The following is a 17,515-nucleotide window of genomic DNA, read 5'->3' as shown; positions in this document are numbered from 1 at the left end:
AGTTGATCTCAGCCCATCGATCCAGCCTGTCAACCCACAAGTCCTCCTTGGCAGGGCTGCTCTCAATCCGTTCATCCTACAACCTGTACTGATACTGGGGGTCAATATGAAAATACGAAAATGAGCGTTCTGAAATACAGATAATCAAGCAAAAAAAGATGATAGTATACAGTATAGGAAGTGTTGTTATATTGAATGAAATTTCCCTAAGCTTTGAAAGAATTTTTAATCATTCTGTAACAAGGTTATTTTTATTTTAAATAAGTAAATAAATAAATTGTGCCCATTTCTGTCACTTCAGGACTCTTGTCATGTCAGTGTAAAGACGTCACTGAAACTCAGCACAGGAATGTGTGTAAAACTTTTCACTTTTATCACTGTTTCACTGTCATCACTGTATTAGGTTTTAAGTATATTGCTGTTGGAATCTGTGAACTTCAGTTTGAACTACATTGTAAGTCTGTATTAAACAATAATGCATTTGCTTTCTTTGTACTCGATAGATATATACTGAAAATATTAAAGTATTTTAGAAATGGTACTAACAGTGGTATTTCTCATTTTATCCAGGGTTACAACAAGGCAGTGGATTGGTGGGCATTAGGAGTGTTAATCTATGAAATGGCAGCTGGATATCCCCCATTCTTTGCAGATCAGCCCATTCAAATTTATGAGAAGATTGTGTCTGGCAAGGTGAGTGAAGGCTCTGTGTATTTTCACAGATGTAGCTGTTTGTCTTTGCAGAACCTGTTTTTTGTGTGGAGTAGGTGTAGAATTTACTGGCTACTAGACGGTGCGAAATGTGGAAAGAATACGGGAAAAGTTTTTTGATGAATACTTCTTAAGTACAGATATTGTTACAGTAAAATTAAAAATCAAGGTTCTAAAAATCTATTCCCTGCTTTCAAATTTAAAATGCAAGTTCTTAAATTTACAGACATTGTGTATTATATCCTTTAATGCTTGGATAAAAATGATCTAACAACCATTAACAACTATTTAGCTGTACGCTTAATTTGCCTAACTATTTTCTTTTCTAGAAACATTTTTGTAGCTTTTGAGAAGCTCTAAAGAGTTTCCGTAATTCATAGCAGGTTTCTTTACTTTTGCAGTCCTGTAGTTCAAGACATGTCTAATGCTCTGTTCAGCTTTCACTGTTGTGTAAAATTCTTAAAAAGTGTTTCCAACTTTTCCCTTTTGTTTTGTATGGATATCTCTTAGTATGGCAGATAGCACAAAAATGTGATCATTCTGTTGTTTCTCCTGCCGGCCAGTGCTGTCTCTTTATGTTTCTTTATGCTCACCTGATTTGCTATGATTCTTCTCTTCCTTGTCGCTGTGTAACACATGCTGTGCCACATCTTATGTACTTCTGTAATTCTAATCAAGGGAAGTGCCTCAGTAGGCCCTGTGGTACACTGCAATGAGAGAGATTCCTGTCTAGAACCTTATTTAAATCAAGAAGGTGGTTGCTTTTTGAACGACTGTAATACTGTGACCCTTCAGCTGTTTCCACAAATATATGGGATTCATTTACAAAGATACAATTTAAAAAAAAATATTTATCTTGCAAACTAAAAAAAACTTCAGCATTTTTTTGCAGTTTTATCTAATTTGCTTGACACTTGTACCATTGATCATCTACCTTTTTTAATGATTCCATGGATGGATGGTTGCAGAAACAGCACTGGACTTGAACTCTGGAATCTCTTAACATTCAGTCCTCAGCTAGCAGTGTGTTTCCTTTATAACCTGAAGTCTTTCATTTAATGTACCTCATGCACTTATTTCTCTACTTAAAAAATTGAGTTAATATTTCCTTACTACTCAGCTGTCTAGGTATTATATACATTAAAACCTGTGAATTTCTTATGTACTACAATAGCGTCATATTGACAGGTAAACTGAATCAATGATCAGACCTCTTGATTACACAACGTGTTTTTATGTTAAATTATTCCATGTTCTGCAATTGCATCATAACTGATCAGCTGAATATAGAGAGTGTCGAACGCTGAGAATATGGGCATGACAAATACACCTTTCTGTCTGTTCTTTTCCCCTTTTCTCTACCATCTCAAATGCTGTCAGTAGAGCGTTTGCTGGTAAAACCCTATGTAATTGCATCCCATGAATAATCTTCAAATATTTCTTAGCCAGGTTTGAATGAACTGTATTGGCCAGTCACTCATTTGTGTTCTATCTTCAAATAGTGCTGTATTATTTATGTAAGACCTTTGATGTTGGGGTATTTAGTTATCAGAAACAGATAGTACAGCTTGAATTTTCATATATGATTGCTGAATGTTCAGTTATTTCAGAGCTTATCTATATATTTATATATAGGCTATATATACACTATACTGTATCTCCTCTGTGTGTGTGTGTGTATATATCTCTCATATAATATAAAAATTTGGTCCTGGTAAAAAGTTGAGAATGCTTCGAGATGATGTGTTGGTGAGACACCAAGTTAAGTTTATCTTTTATATCATTCTTACATTAAATTAATATTTTTCCCCAACTCAATCAGATCTAAAAACTCCCAGTTCAAAAATATGGTAGATGGACAAGTTGATAAAGGCTCTGTGAAATAAATACATGTGCAACAATAATCATCTCTCTCTTCATGCATTCCGACTTGATTTGTTTGTAGATGAAGACTAGAAAATTACCCCAGTGTTTCCTTTTGTATGAATGTTGTTTTACTTCACAGGGGGAAGAATCAAATTTGTATATTGTTTTTAATGTTGCGGATGTATAATTTTAGGTAAGGTTCCCATCACACTTCAGTTCAGACCTAAAGGATCTTCTAAGAAATTTACTCCAGGTAGATTTGACCAAACGATATGGAAATCTCAAGAATGGTGTAAATGACATAAAGAATCACAAGTGGTTTGCAACTACAGATTGGATTGCCATTTATCAGAGAAAGGTAAGACCCTTCCTGATCAAAACTATTACACGTCTTTAAGGGGTTGAAGTAAAATTTCTAATTATTTTGTTTATTTTTTGCTTTCCTAAATCTGTCACTTTTCATTAAAATGAGAAAAGGTGAAAGTAGTTTAATCTTTAAGACTCTGAAGAGTATATATTGGTTGAATTATGTCTGTTTCTTGTTGGTATTTTATCCTGGACCTCTCTGTGTATGTTCATGTTCTCTTAACACGTGTTGTGCTTTAGTCTATTTCTGGAATATCTCAGAATGAGCCATCTCCTGCCTCTCTAGCTTTTTATTTAACCCCTGCTATAGTGGCATCTATAAATACTCCTCCACAGCAGAGAGAAATCTGTTTTCCTTTCCAGCTAGTTCTTAGCAATCAGACTGTGCTTTTGGAGACTGGAGACTCTGTGGAGAAGCTCTAGTCAAAGCTTTTTTCTTTTTCTGCTCCCTCCTTTTTGCTCTTGCTTTATCTGTGATTGGGACAGGATCAGCTGTAGAGAGTATTTACTCAATCCTCGGTGCCTATTGAGGAGTTTTTGTCTTCTGACACCATGCTTTAATTGACTGCAGTTCCATAAACTGCGGCAATGGGAAGAGCCCTGGTGAATGCTTTTTTTTCTGGCATTTTTAGAATGGTTTTTCATGCCTGACCAACATGACTTTTAACGCGGCTTTTAGAAAGTCCACGTCCAGTCTGCGCTATGAACTTAGGACCTGCGTGAGAATGAAAGCAACAGACACAATTGGGAATATTGTCAGAGCACGAGCAGCCATTAACCTGTCGGTTAGATGGGAGCACATTAGTGGCTGCCAGGATGAATGAAGCAGAGCTGGAGGAAGCTGAGGAAAGGGATGAGGATGATGACAATTCAGTCTAGGTCTGTTTTCTGGTAGCTCCAAGGTTCCCTCTCCCCCTGAAGGTAGAGTCAAAGTTAAATATCTGTAGACTAGTGAGTTACTAGAAACAGATTCCTAAGAAATTATTTGTTCTCTTAAATGCAGCCACTGAATTCTTGCAGTTTTTTCAATAGACAAGTAAAAGACTAAAATAACTTAATTGTTGGTATCCCAGAAGACTCAGGTGGAGAAATAATTTTGTGTCTGGATATTGGTGAAGAGGTTAGAGTTAAGCGATAACACTTGAAGGAATTGGTTTACATTGTTGAAATGCTAACAGTCTTGACTATAGAGACGAACTTGCTGATGACATGTAACAGCAGTATTTTAAAGGCCAAACCTAAATACCAACAATAGTTTGTGAAAAGAAACTGGTTGTTTGGCTACACAAACTGACAGTACAGTTGTTGTAGTATTCACTAATGTATTAATTACTGGAAGACAGGGTACAATTAACATATCATATATTCTTTGTATTAAGTGTAGATGTTTTTAAGAAAAGATTCCCCATTGCAGAATTGTAATTATCTGTTCTTTGCTTTCCTAATGCCTGTTTACAAGGCAGATTTATATGCACTGAGTTTCATTCGCCAGTATGCTGGCTGGGGACACCCAGGCCCTATAATATTAAATCAGACGTTTTAATACTGTGCTAAATATTCTTAGCATTGCTAGTGTACTGCTGTAGAGAATTACTTTCACAGAAACAAGAAATATTTTTAAATGTGAAGTAGTAGTAAAGTCAGAATAGTTATTACTAGTTTTAAAGGATTGTGAAAACTGAAGCTTCTAATTATAAGGAATAAATACTGTAATACTAAGGGTCTGAAACAACAGCATGGATTGTAATATCATTTAGGCAGTCGTAGAAATACAGCAATAAACTTGTAAACTTATGAACTGTTTATACCAGCTTTTCACAGTGGCTGTTACCACAGCATGTATTTTCCTGAAAAAACATAGTGTTCCTTAGCAGCTAATGTAATGTGAATAATTTGTTATGCTACAGTCATAAGTGAACCAGTCAACTACTTAATATTTCAGATAAGATCAAGTCTTGTTTTCTTTGTGTGTTTGCACAGCTCTTTATTAAAACACTGCCTGATAATATGGTTGTACTTAGGGCCAAACAGGTATTTCTATTATAAACCACTGTTAATCTCCTGCAATCTCTTTTTAGCGATTTCCTTAGTGAAGATAATAGGAAAAAGTCTGAGGCATCTCATTTGAACATGTTCTAAAATTCCATCAGTAAATAAGATATTTCTTGTGCTCTAAGCTTTGTTGCAAGAGAGTAATTGAAAATCAGGTTGAGAAGACACAGGGACAGAATTCAGGTAATGGTAAGTGAGTGGCTTTGTAGGCTAGGTACATACACAGACTGTGTGTTCTCTCAGGATAAATCACCTAAACACGTGTATTGTTTTAGGAACAAAAGGATACACACATGACAACTGTAGCACAGTCTATAAATGCAGAAAGTTAGTGTTATTTCTGGCGGGTGTATAGAGTTATCACCCAGAGTCAACACAGTTCAATTTGCATTGGTTTGTGCTATACCTCTTTAATTTACTGATTTCCTCACACACATACCCGCGCCTTCGGTAATCTACCTGGGGCAGGGAGCAGTTCTGTGGTTGCACAGTGTGATCTGATCCCCTGCCTCAGCTGGAGCCATGCCTGCCCTGCTTATCTGGCTCCCCACCGTGCTGCCTCTGGCACACATGCTCCTTGCGAAGTCCCAGGGAGAGATACTTGTCTGATTACTTTGCATTTCCAGGTTAAATTTGCATCACCTCAATAATCTTGCTTACCATAAAAGTGGGTAACTCAGGCACCTGTCAAATGAAAAAGAGGAATGCGGTACTGATAATCACGCCTCCAACTCTGTTTTGTCCAAGACCTGTTGCAGTAGGCTTCTCTCCTTCTCCCTGGTCTTCCATTCTCTCTGGTTCCTTCTGTACCGTCCATTCTTCATCGTTGCCTCCCATCAACCCCAAACCCTGCTTATTCCTTCTTTCAGCATGCAGCTGATTCTAAAATTTAGGTTATTTTTAAAAGTAATTAAGCTTAATTTTGAACTTTGAGGTGTGATAGACTAGAAGGATTAAAATTTGAATTAATACTAGCTGACTGAAGGTGGAATTTAGTAGTCTGTTCCCTAAAATAGCATTTCACTATCTGCAAGTTGGGAACAGCACCTTTATTTTCTTTTTTTCTTTATGTTTTTCCCCCTGACTCTAGGGACAGCATAAGCTGTTAGCCAGTATGTCCCTGTGCAGACCCGTATCCTCATTTAATGGCATCTTTAGTTTAACTTCCGAGATGAGTAGAGGCTGAAGTGCACTGAATTGGGACAGAAAGATTGAGACTGTTAAGTTGTAGACCCAAGGATTTTATTGTAAGGTCAACCTCAAGAAGCTGCAAGTTCCCTCAACTTTTAAAAAGCAGCAGTTAAGAGTGTCCTGGAAAACAACTGGCTCCAGTACCTGAGTGTGAATGGCCTACTACCATACAGTTGACATGAGATGCACTGAACCTCAAAGCTAATCGAGTATATATGTGCATCTGAGAGGATGTGCAGGTGGCCTTTACCAGAAGGAGTTCTCCATCGTTAAAGCATTAGAGCTGCACTGGCTTTCTGTAAAATCTTTTAGTGACCCCTTGAAGTCATTCCTGGTCTTTCAGCTGTGGCCTAGTTTTGAGAAGGATTTCACTTCTCACTCAAGGTCCTGGGAGGAACCTTGTAGGAGATGCAGAACAAATTGTTTCCAACTTGTATTAGGTTAGTTTCTATTTGGAAATAGACGGCTGTTGGTAAGTAGGAGAGGAGAAGAAAGTAAGGAGGAGAGGGATTCCAGACTGCCCTGAGATTTTTGTGTAGTGTTGATGGCAATCGCTCTACTCCTACCATGACCAGGCAACTGTTACATGGAGCCCTTGCCGCACTGGGAGCTGCACCGTGCAGCTGATGAGCTGAGGGAGCAGGGTCTCATCTGCAGGAAGCGAATCATAGAATAGTTTGGGTTGGAAGGAGCCTTTAAATGTCATCTAGTCTGAACAGGGCCATCTTCAACTCAATTAGGTTGCTCAGAGCCCCGTCAACCTGATCTTGAATGTTTCCAGGGATGGGGCATCTACCACCTCTCTGGGCAACCTGTGCCAGTGTTTCACCACCCTCATTGTGAAAAATTTCTTGCTTATATCTAGTCAAAATCTACCACCTTTTAGTTTAAAACCATTACCCCTTGTCCTGTCGCTACAGGCCCTGTTAAAAAGTTTGTCCCCATCTTTCTAATATTAAGCCCCCTTTAAGTACTGAAAAGCTGCAATAAGGTGTCCCCAGAGCCTTCTCGTCTCCAGACCTAAACTTTGTTTTGAAGTAGAAGTAATTTTTTTTTTATTGATCTTTGTCAGTAAGAGATTAGTATTTTTCAACTTACATTCATACATCTAGGCCTACACCTTCTTAGGCTGCTTTTATTTGTGCCACGACTTTTCAACTGGTTCACTGTACTACTTGGTTTCTTGGCAGGATTTGAAGAGTAATGGGAATATTGTTGTGCTCATTATCACAGTGTTAAATCTAAAGGTATTAGGCTGATAACATTTCATGTGTTTCCCCCCTCCCTACCCTCGCCAAATACAGGTAGAAGCTCCGTTCATACCAAAGTGCAGAGGCCCTGGAGATACCAGCAACTTTGATGACTATGAAGAAGAAGATATTCGTGCGTCTCTAACAGAAAAATGTGCAAAAGAATTTGCTGATTTTTAGTAGGAGTAAGAGGACAAGATGACATCAGGGCTCACATTGGGATCTTTGCACTCTGTTAACAGATGAGGTGGAGCTGAGACCATCATATGTCAAAACAGTTACCTAGTTACTTCATTCCACAAAGCTGACTGAGGTCTTTATTGCCATCTTCCATGTGTGCAGTTTGCACCAACCCTTCTAACTAGGCACAATTAAGCAAGCACTGTTTGTGCAGTAACACAGAATAATAGACCACTTTCCTACTTAACTTTGGTTTCTGTCGTTCTTTGTTTCTGTGTATTGTTCATTTTCCCCCTTTAAAATGAAGTAGTTTTTTACCCAAGAATGCTCCATTTTATTTTGAATAATGTATTATTTGTGTGAGTGAAATGGAAGGTGTTGCGGCTAGTGTGATTTAGACTGAAGTGAAAGATAAATGTTGCTTCTAGTCTGTGCCAGCCAATAATTCTTGTCTGTCTTGTGTCTGATGCTACAATTTATAATAATTTTTTAGTAGCTCAGACTAAACCTAGCCAACATTTTTAGCATTTTTGAAGGTAGTATTTATCGCCATATAAATGTCTGCTAAATTAACTTAAAAACATTTCTTCCTGGAGACTGACCAAAATTCAGTAGAATCAATCGGATGGCTTAAGTAGGGGACAGTAGCTAGACCCCGTGCCTTGGTTTTCTACATCCCTGCAGTTTTCGTCACTGCCTTCTTCCTTTGTATTTCCCACCTAGGCAGTAGGTAAATTGCCATAACCAGACTGTACCATGGAAAGCTTACAGTCTCGTGAGAGGGAGTAATTCCACCTGGTCTGGATTTTGGACCATATTTAACCAAGTCAACTTACCAGCATTTCAGTTAGCAGGTATGAAATGGCTTTTTTAAGAACATAAACGCTAAACTCTTAAAGGAAGTTTTGGTCAGTATTGTAGTGAATATGATTCATTTTGATTCACTTTTTTTTTTTTTTAATTAAAAAAGCGCCACTGTTTGGGCTCCCAAAAGTATTCCTTGTTTTGAGCCTTTTTTGATTAAAAAAGGCATCCATTAAAATAAAAACCACCACACCACAAAAAGCAAAGTGCGCTCTGCCATTAGCTATGAAAAACAAATGGTTTAGCAAATGCAAAATAATGTTCTAAATGCATCGCTGGATGAACACGGTTATTTTTTGTTAGCTGTTAAAAATAAGAGGTTATTGCCAAGTTTTTATTCTGGTATACTATATTAGTAAACTGAGGATGGAGTACTGCTACAATCATTTTCTTTTTAATTACAGCACTTCATTCATGAAGAAAAGAGACAAAGTTTAAAAACTGCAGTTTATTTTAGTTTTGTTGTGTCTTCATTTCTAACCTACTTTCTTTCAATCAAACAGAATGTATGGTCACACAGATATAAGTATTTGGGCTTAATTATGTTTTGTATACTCTCACCAACTGACTTAAAAGATACTGCTACCATGTGCTAGCTTTGGGCACTTTTACACACTTATTTCAATGTTAATAATCAGTGGCTCAGCACTTTTTTGGGGGTTGCTTTTAAACTTACTCATAGTAGTTCTATTTGTACACTTGATTCTGGCTGTCTCAGTGACCTGTCTTAAAACAGCACATCAAAACAGTTTAAACTAGATTCATATTTTATGATAAATTTACATGCATACAAGGATGAATTGTTTTTAAAAACAGAAGAGCTATATTGATACATAGCCATTGTATTTGTTTGAATGTCAGTGCAAATAAACCACTGGCATTCCTTCCTTTTAATCTGTATGACACTCCTTTAAGAAAAGCCTTTGTAGACATTTTACAAAAGAGTATGAAACGTACCATCCAACATTCTCTATGTTTAGGTTGTTGAGCATTTTTGCACAACGTCATTAGGAGGCTGACACTGAATGCAGTCTTTGTCCACCCATATTTACATATGTGCAAGAAAAGTATAAGATACTTTGCTGTAGCAAATTTTATGTAACAAAGATATAGCGTCACATTAATAAATTTAAAGAAATCCTTTGTATGAAAATGTTAAAATCTTTTGTATTTCATTTAGACCAAGGACATGCTGCTGTATGCTAGCTGTATGCGATAAATTCTACAGTAACTTTGTTGTCGTTTATGAACTTTAAAAGATTTTAATAAATGTTGGAGATCACAATTTGATTCTGTTATGATTTTAATTTTTAATCATTGCATTTATAATTCTAGTAAGGTTGGAGATTTTTCTGTTTTGTAAAATACTGTAATCATTCATCTTGCGTGTACAATAAGACAAAAGTCTAGGAAATTGGTTCTGCCATGTCTGTCTGATGATCCAGATTAAATTCTATGTGGGCATAAGTAGAAAAGTCATCTTAATGCCATGATATTACGCTGTTTTTTAATTTTATGAAAATCCTGTTAGAAAGTAAAATACTTTTCCAATATGGCATAATAGACTTCAGTATGGAAATGAGATTCTATTTTGGAAAAAGAGGGGAAGTGTGCAATTTCCAAGGCATTAGTGAGTACATTTGACAATGTGAGTATTATACAACCCTCTCATTTAAACACAGTCATAAAATATAACTACAGAATATTATGTTACCTGTATTTAATTTGAAAAATCCTTTTCACAATATGGAAAAATTGTATATCTATGACAGTAGAAGCTTGTTAATTTTACACATTTGAGGAATTAAGTGTTGAACTATATGGTATATTTTAATTGTACTCTAGTTGTATGTAACTTTCATTTCCAACATAAAGGATTGTATCTCATTAAGTAAATTGCTTTTTTATTATCTTGTCAGTTGCATTAAAACCCTTATTTTTAAATCCTTTAAAGTATTTTACTAATTTTTGCAAATACTTAGATGTTTTTAAGTGCTGCAATAGTGTGCAATATAGTAAACATTTATATACAGAAGTGAAAATTAAATTATGTACAACACTTGTGCTGCTTCTTTGTGAATCAGAACGTTGTATGATGAGAGTCGTTGCATCTCCCAACACGCTGCAAACAGGGTTTGAAAGCAAGAGGAAAAGGTTATGAAACATACTGCACATATTAGGTGGGACCCATTAAGCTTTACACTAACTAGGGTGTTTGGAGAAGATGGTGTGGAGTTGGACTTCTTAGACAATCAAAGGCAAGGTGATCATCATCTGCAATATTGTTTGTCTTCATATTTTCACATTCGGACTCAATGCTTTTTATTAAAGATGATTGCCTGTTTTTAAATTGTCTGCAGATCCCGCTGTACAAACTTTGTGCTGTGTCTCATTGTGCTGTGAAACAACTGATAGAAGTAAAGACTGTTCATGGTCTTGGCATTGTTTGTCTTGAGGCTTTTTCTGCAAGTGGTGTTTGGAGAGGCTCTGGTACCTGCTCTCTGTAACGCAGCTCCTTCTCTTCCTGTGCTCTGAGCAGAGCTTCGGCCTCTTTGCTTCTGCTGCTGTACGCCTACTGACTGTGGTTTTGTGTTCTTCTTGGTTTCATAGTACAAACGCTACATTACATTTCAAAGATCTTTGTACTTTTTCTAAAGCTGAGCTAAGAAACTGCAAAAATACTGTCTTCTGCTTTTACTACAGTTCCCATGCAAACACAGCATGTTGAGCAGCAGATTTGAAGGTGTCATTCAAATCTGTTCTTCTAATGTGTCGTGCATAAGGAGGACTTATCCCAGATAAGAATTTGAGAACCATTCCACAAGAAACTGGTAAAAGGATCATTCCATTCTGAAGCTGGGGTGTGTGTAGCTGATCTTGGATGTGTTTGCCTAAAAACAAACGAACGAAAACAAATTCATAGAACCACCATAGCTTTACAAGTGTGGGTCTTGCACGCATTTTTAAAATGTTTTTAATTGACAGCTTGAGGAATCAACTGATTTGAGGTCTCTGACAGAAGGGGTAAAATATGAGTGTCTTAACGTCAGGCTGGGCAGTGATCACTTCCAGTAAAAGGGTTAGAGCTCCACAAGGATGTTTGAATGTCTGTAGATTGTATATATTTTTCATCTTGTGTAGGAATTATGTAAAGTGTTGGGGTTTTTTAGAAGGATAAGACAGGTATCTCAGGGCAAGATAGGATCTCAAGATAGCTTCCATTCCTAACTTTTGGGTTTGATGAATAAAAGTTTGAATTAAATCTGAGGTCTACTCACATTTTGACCTTCTGTTGTTGCCTTTTTTTTAATACTACAAAAAGGGATGCCTGCCTGAAGGAAACTTGCATGTATTGAAAATGTAGTTTATTTTTACAATTCACTACTACAAAAAGTTTCTACCTCAACCTCTAGCAGCTTGAGGTTTCCATGAAATCATTTGGATGAGTTCCCAGTACTCTGTTTCAAAGCCAGTAAAATTTCTTTTAGATTCCTGACAGTCTGGTTGTCCTGTTCCCTCCCTCAGAGGGTCGAATACAAATGTCTTTGCAAAAATGTATTTCTAAAAGTTGTGTTTACGTTGCTCTTTGCTTTAAATTTTAAAAGCAACATATTTGTGATGCTTATTTGCATTAGCTCATGGTGAGCAAAGCATGTAAGAAAGACCCAGTGACAAACTTGCACATTCCTTATTAGTGCTCAGTTTACAAGGTTTAGATTTTGATAGATTACACAGAAACAATCTAGTATCTAATTGCAAAGTCTGCTCCTTGTGCTGAGAAGCAGCCTGTCTGAGCATGAGGCATCTCTGCAATGGACACGGTTGCAGTACAAAGCTCTTTAGGATGACAAGGTTGTTCTCATTGGAAGGAGTGGGAGGATGGAGGTCAGCATCTGTTCCTGTACGTACCCAGCCGCAGTAACAGATGTTTTCCTTTGCTGGGAGGTAGAGGTCAGAGAGGCTTCTTCCTTTGCCTTTGGTTCCAAGATGCTATGCAAGATTGGAAAGGACTCAGCTATAGGTATATTGACTCAAACGGAGCAAGGTCTCGGCAGCCTGGCATGTAGTGCGGTACATTCCGAGTGTGTCCACTCAGTTACAGGAAAAAATATGGGTGATTAGGGCAATAAAGAGAAAAATGGAGTGCTGGAAAGGCTTAATTAACTTTCTGAAATCCTTCCTCCATCAAGATAATTTGATTAAATAAATTAAAAAAAAATCCAATGCCTCATTTACATTTAGTGGCGTTATCAATGCTTTGGTCTACACAAAGAACTGTGTTCTACTGGAAGTATTGTTCTTTACTGTGTATCTATATTGCTGCTTTGAATGTATAGATACTTATCTAAGTAATAGTTCAACAAAAAAAAAAGCTTGATTGGGATGTCCTTTCAACTTCTTTCATCTTTACCATCATCTTTCTACTTGATGTTTGCATAAAGTGGGAATCTAGGTGTCAAGACTCCATTAAGTAAGTAACACCTTGGATGAGTAAAACAAGGCAATGCACCTATCTCACAGGTGTGTTAATTGAAATTAAGCAATCAATATTTTGCTATTTCATAAATGCCCACAGTTTATAAAATAATCTCATTTTCAACTGCCACCCTAAAAAAAAAAAAAAAAATCATGTGTGTCCCCAGTGAAGACATCTTTATTTCTGCTTGTTCTCTTACCATATATACCAGGAAGTAGGCATCTGGCCGGCTTGCTTACCCGTGGGGAAAAAACTGAGAGAGGATCTGAGCAGGTAGCCTTCGTAAAAGCATTATGTAGTACCAGAAAGAGGATTGTGGTGGCAGAATCAGTCTAAGGGCCACATGATACAACGTGTATAATGTAGTGATGCAGTTCGTTAATGTTAGCATGCTGGTTCATGTCAGGAGTGTGGTTCTACTTCTGTAGAAGTATCTGCTCTGTGGTTTAGGACATAACCCAGGGACTTGATTCCAGCAAGACATCCCCATCAGAGAGCCACCCTCCATGGCCAAAGCACCCACAGCTCGCTCGCTCGCGCCGGAGGGGGAGTCGGAAGGGGACCGGGTCGGCTGCCAGGTACGTTTCCTGCCAAGAGAAGTGTTGCAGTGAGTGCTGGAGGGAAAATAACTCCCTGAAGTCTCCTAAATTAATTGGTCTAGAAACGGCAGCTGCAGAATATAGTGAGAACACAAGACTTGGAAAAGATGTAAGAGCAGTAGGGAATGAGAAATTTGGACTGTACCAGTCATATAATATGTCAGATAATATATACAATACCAACCATGAGTATTTGTTGTTTATGTATTAGTACTTTTTGTCTTTAAATTGTTTTAATTATTAATACTTGCAATATTATTTTTGCTGGTTTTCATATAGGTATCAGCAAAAAAGGAGTTTTTGCCACTAATTTGAACAAAAGCATTTTTTTCATAATACATATTATCATACATCTGTATGAAAATTCCACTGAAAATCCCTGACTGATAAATCCTATTTTTGTTAGAGGCTAGAGTCAGACGGTCTGTTTTAATAGCACACAATCACATTTCTGTATTATGTGCACTTGAAAGTTCAGAAATATGCTGCTTTTAGACAAAGATTGTCACAAAAAAATTGAAAAGTGCATCTAAGCTGGTTTATTAAATACATAGTATTTATAGTAGAGAGGATCTACATTTTTTAGAGTTGGATGCTGATCAAGTTTAGATATATCTCTACTAATTATAGTTATAATGTTTACAGGCAAAAACCATTGTTCGATATTTTTCTAAACAACGTGACCACCAGAGCAGTTGGAGAGAAAGTAAAGTTACAGCAAACGTGTTCTTGAGAGCGTCTCTGATCAGAGCCTCATCAACCGACTTAGAGCTGAGCAAATTTTGAAAAGGTCAGTTTAACTGTTACAACCTTAACGTGTAACTTTCGAATGTCATGTCTGCTCATGTTCACGTGTGAATATCCGTTTGGTTTACATCCAAGGAAAGAGCAGAGAGGGGGAAACAGGGTCACCTTCTAATGTGTGACTGCAACACCCACCCTGCTGTAACAGTGGTTCCCTTCTTGCCGTCAGTGCTACTGTTCGTAGCCAGTCTGCCAAACAACACATGCATCCTTTGATCTTTCAAATTTAGACACAGACTGTAGGGTTGTCATGATTTCTTTTGGTTTCCTCATAGTTCAGTGCCTATGAGCAGGTAGAGAATCCATAAGCCCCGCTTCACCAGCAACTGAGAACTGCAGAAAAGACCCTTTTCCGGGTCCATGGTGCTTTCAGTGGGATGAGGAGCAGCATCCTCCATGGCTGATCAGAGGAAGACATGCCATATTCTGGTCTTCCACACTTGGTATCAGTTCTGGCAGTTGTCAGAACTGTAACCTGTAAGGAAGAAGCCAGTGTTTACCAGGACACAGATGCTTTACAAATCCTGGAAATCTGGATTATTCTGAAGCAGACTAAAACTGTCTGCGGCTGCCTCTGTCTGCCTGCTGACTGGGTATCTGGTGGAAAAACTTCACCACCCTAGAAACTCACTACGTGATCCACCTGCACACCTCTGAAATGTGATCATTCCCCCAAATGGCTATGGTTAGCAAAGGTGAACACCCTTTAAGAGCCTGCCACTATCCAAACGTTGCACAGATCTCTGTACATGCTCAGAGTATTTTTTTATGCTCAGAAAACCATGAAGGAACAGACTGGTTCAGCTGGGCTCCTGGTACCAAAGTGGGTTTGTGACTAAGCCTCTGCTCCTCTTTTCTGAGAGTATATGTGGACCTGAATCTTACTGACCTTACTGACAGTGCTTTTAAGGGGAAATCCATGACACCCCAGGAAGTCCGTGTAGGATTGAGCAGAAAGGTCCACGGGCAGGTGTGGAGAAGGCTCTTAATGTCCCCACACTGAAATGTCTCACACAGGGGAGAGCTCAGCACAACTATTGGAACACTTAGATTGCTGCTGTCAGGTGGCTACCAAGGAAACTAGACATTACTCTTATCTGTTGTAAAAAAAAATGCCTAAGTTGGGATTTTTGGAAATGGAGGAGATATTTGGGGCTGTCCCTGCAAAAAATATTTTCCAGCTTGTGGATGAGGTGTCTATGATGGATGTTCCCTCGGTCTGGGTGCAGGTCTCCGCTGCCTCTTGAAAAGGTGTTGCGAGAGCGCTGCGCGGGCTCATGGGTACACCGGCTTCCACAGGGGTCTGTATGGGACCCAGTTCCCAGGCACAGTGTCCAGGGAAGTAAAAGATCATAAGGGAGGCTGGTGAGGTATCAGGAGTCAACTTTACAGGCAGGACTCACAGAAGATGGCAGCCTCACCCCTGTAAATACTGTCTGGAGAATGAGGAAGAGGAGCAGAAGTGTACAGCACTGACCCCGAGAGCACTGCAGGGGAACCCTGTCTGGTGGGAGTCAGGTTCCTGCCTCCCCTGCAGCAAAAGCACCTGCGAATCGCACCGTCAGTCACCGCCAGTCACCAAGTGGGTCACTGGGCCACCAAGGCATCCAAACCAGGCTTTTGATGGTTTTTCGGTCGTAGCCAGGTTCTTAGCTCCTGGGGAAAAAAGCTTCCCAGCAAAGTGGGAAAAAAACCTAGCCCTGATTTCTTAAAGTAGTGTTTGAAATATAGTTGAGATTACTGCTGGTGTTTCTTTGACATTTTTCTGTCTATAACCGTATTTTTTAATTCTTGTGTGCATCAGCACGTTGTGCTTTTTCATTTTCCTCACTTCATACAATCAAAGTGCTACCTTTCACATTTCCCATAGATTTAACAGCTATTTCACTGAGATGTCTGAGCCATATTTATATAAAATATTTTTACTAGGCTGGATTCTGTTTTACAATGTTGGTATTTCATATGAATACTTTTTATAAGCTTCTTGCTACATTATCACAAGCTAGGCAAATATGTGGCAGGTACTACTGCTAGTATGGGCAGAATGAGTTGTGTTTTATACAATGATTTTTTTTTTTCATATATATAAAAAGCATAAGCTTTAAAATAACAAGGGTTTAAGTCTGGACAGTAGCTTTATTAAATGTGAGCAACTACCAGAATAAGGAGCACAACAAAATAAGTAGGGCAGGAAATTCTCAGTGAAGTGGATGTAATTCACGTGCAGGAAGATTTATTTAAGCAATTGGGTCTTGGAAACCAGAGGAAGCAAAAGCGGAAAGGTACCACTGGCCTTGCACTGTAGTCAGCTGCTGTACACATTCATTTTTTAGCCTGCTGTGAAGAGGGTGCAAGGCTGGCCATCTTACTGAAGATTCATAGGATTACAAAAAAAAGGTTGGATAATGCTTGTTGTGTAAAAGGACCTTAGCATGCTAAAGCAAAGGTTTAAGGGACTCCCCAACAGGACAAAACAGAGGGTCTTTGCCATCCTCTTAATTACTGCCTTGTCAGTAAACCTGAGCAGCGCTCCTCCCCTCCAGGCTTGCAGCAAGGGAGCTGTGCTGCTGATTCAGCGTTGTGCACGTGCAGAACTCTGATCCCACACATTGATCCTGAAACCCAGAGCTATTACAAAACTTTTTGCACATCTATGGACCCCGTTTTTTACCTTATAACAGTGTACCCAGATAACTGCATGGAATATAAATCGAGGCTGACTGGCTCTCGTGTTCCAACCTAGTACTTAAATGTGCACTTGAACTTAACTGCCTTAGAAATGAATGCCAGGTTGGTACAAGTCACTCTGCTGTATTCTTACCACAGGTTTTCTGCCTTCCTTCCCTCCACACTTGCTTTACACCAGTGCTATCTATGGCCTTTTGTCTAGGCTTTATGCAGAACTTCTGAGCAACATGACAATGTTCAGCCATGCAGAAAACCCTGGCAGGTCAGAGGGACTGTGAAGATGACACAGCACAGCTTTTGGATGACCTTCCTGGCCAAGGCAGGGATTGAAGAGAGGAGCTTCATTGCTGGACTCCATGGGAGGACTGGAGTACCTTGCCGGGAACTGTCCCTCATTCCTCTATGCAATGCCTAATTAAGCAAGGGAGAGCAGGACAACGGGTATGAAGCTGTTGATGCTGCAGAGC

The 17,515-nt window shown here is 38.6% G+C and overlaps 1 protein-coding gene across 1 annotated transcript; it reads left to right on the top strand.

Annotated features, from left to right (window-relative positions):
• The first annotated feature begins 563 nt into the window (after positions 1–563).
• Positions 564–10,427, top strand: LOC104615607 (cAMP-dependent protein kinase catalytic subunit alpha-like). The gene is made up of 3 exons (XM_010286748.1): positions 564–693; positions 2,771–2,935; positions 7,491–10,427. The coding sequence occupies exons 1-3, from the start codon at positions 622–624 to the stop codon at positions 7,614–7,616; spliced, it is 363 nt and encodes a 120-aa protein (XP_010285050.1). The 5' UTR covers positions 564–621; the 3' UTR covers positions 7,617–10,427.
• Positions 10,428–17,515: the final 7,088 nt, after the last annotated feature.

Source organism: Phaethon lepturus, unplaced genomic scaffold (genome assembly GCF_000687285.1).
Source record: "Phaethon lepturus isolate BGI_N335 unplaced genomic scaffold, ASM68728v1 scaffold8015, whole genome shotgun sequence".
Taxonomy (NCBI): domain Eukaryota; kingdom Metazoa; phylum Chordata; class Aves; order Phaethontiformes; family Phaethontidae; genus Phaethon; species Phaethon lepturus.
Note: the sequence above shows the minus strand (reverse complement) of the source record. Positions and strands in the feature narration are given on the sequence as shown.

Bases quoted from the DNA above. Each gene is read 5' to 3' on its own strand.
- LOC104615607 (XM_010286748.1), top strand. From the start codon at position 622: ATGGCAGCTGGATATCCCCCATTCTTTGCAGATCAGCCCATTCAAATT. The intron at 694-2,770 runs GTGAGTGAAGGC...GTATAATTTTAG, and splicing joins AGAAGATTGTGTCTGGCAAG to GTAAGGTTCCCATCACACTT. The intron at 2,936-7,490 runs GTAAGACCCTTC...CGCCAAATACAG, and splicing joins TTGCCATTTATCAGAGAAAG to GTAGAAGCTCCGTTCATACC.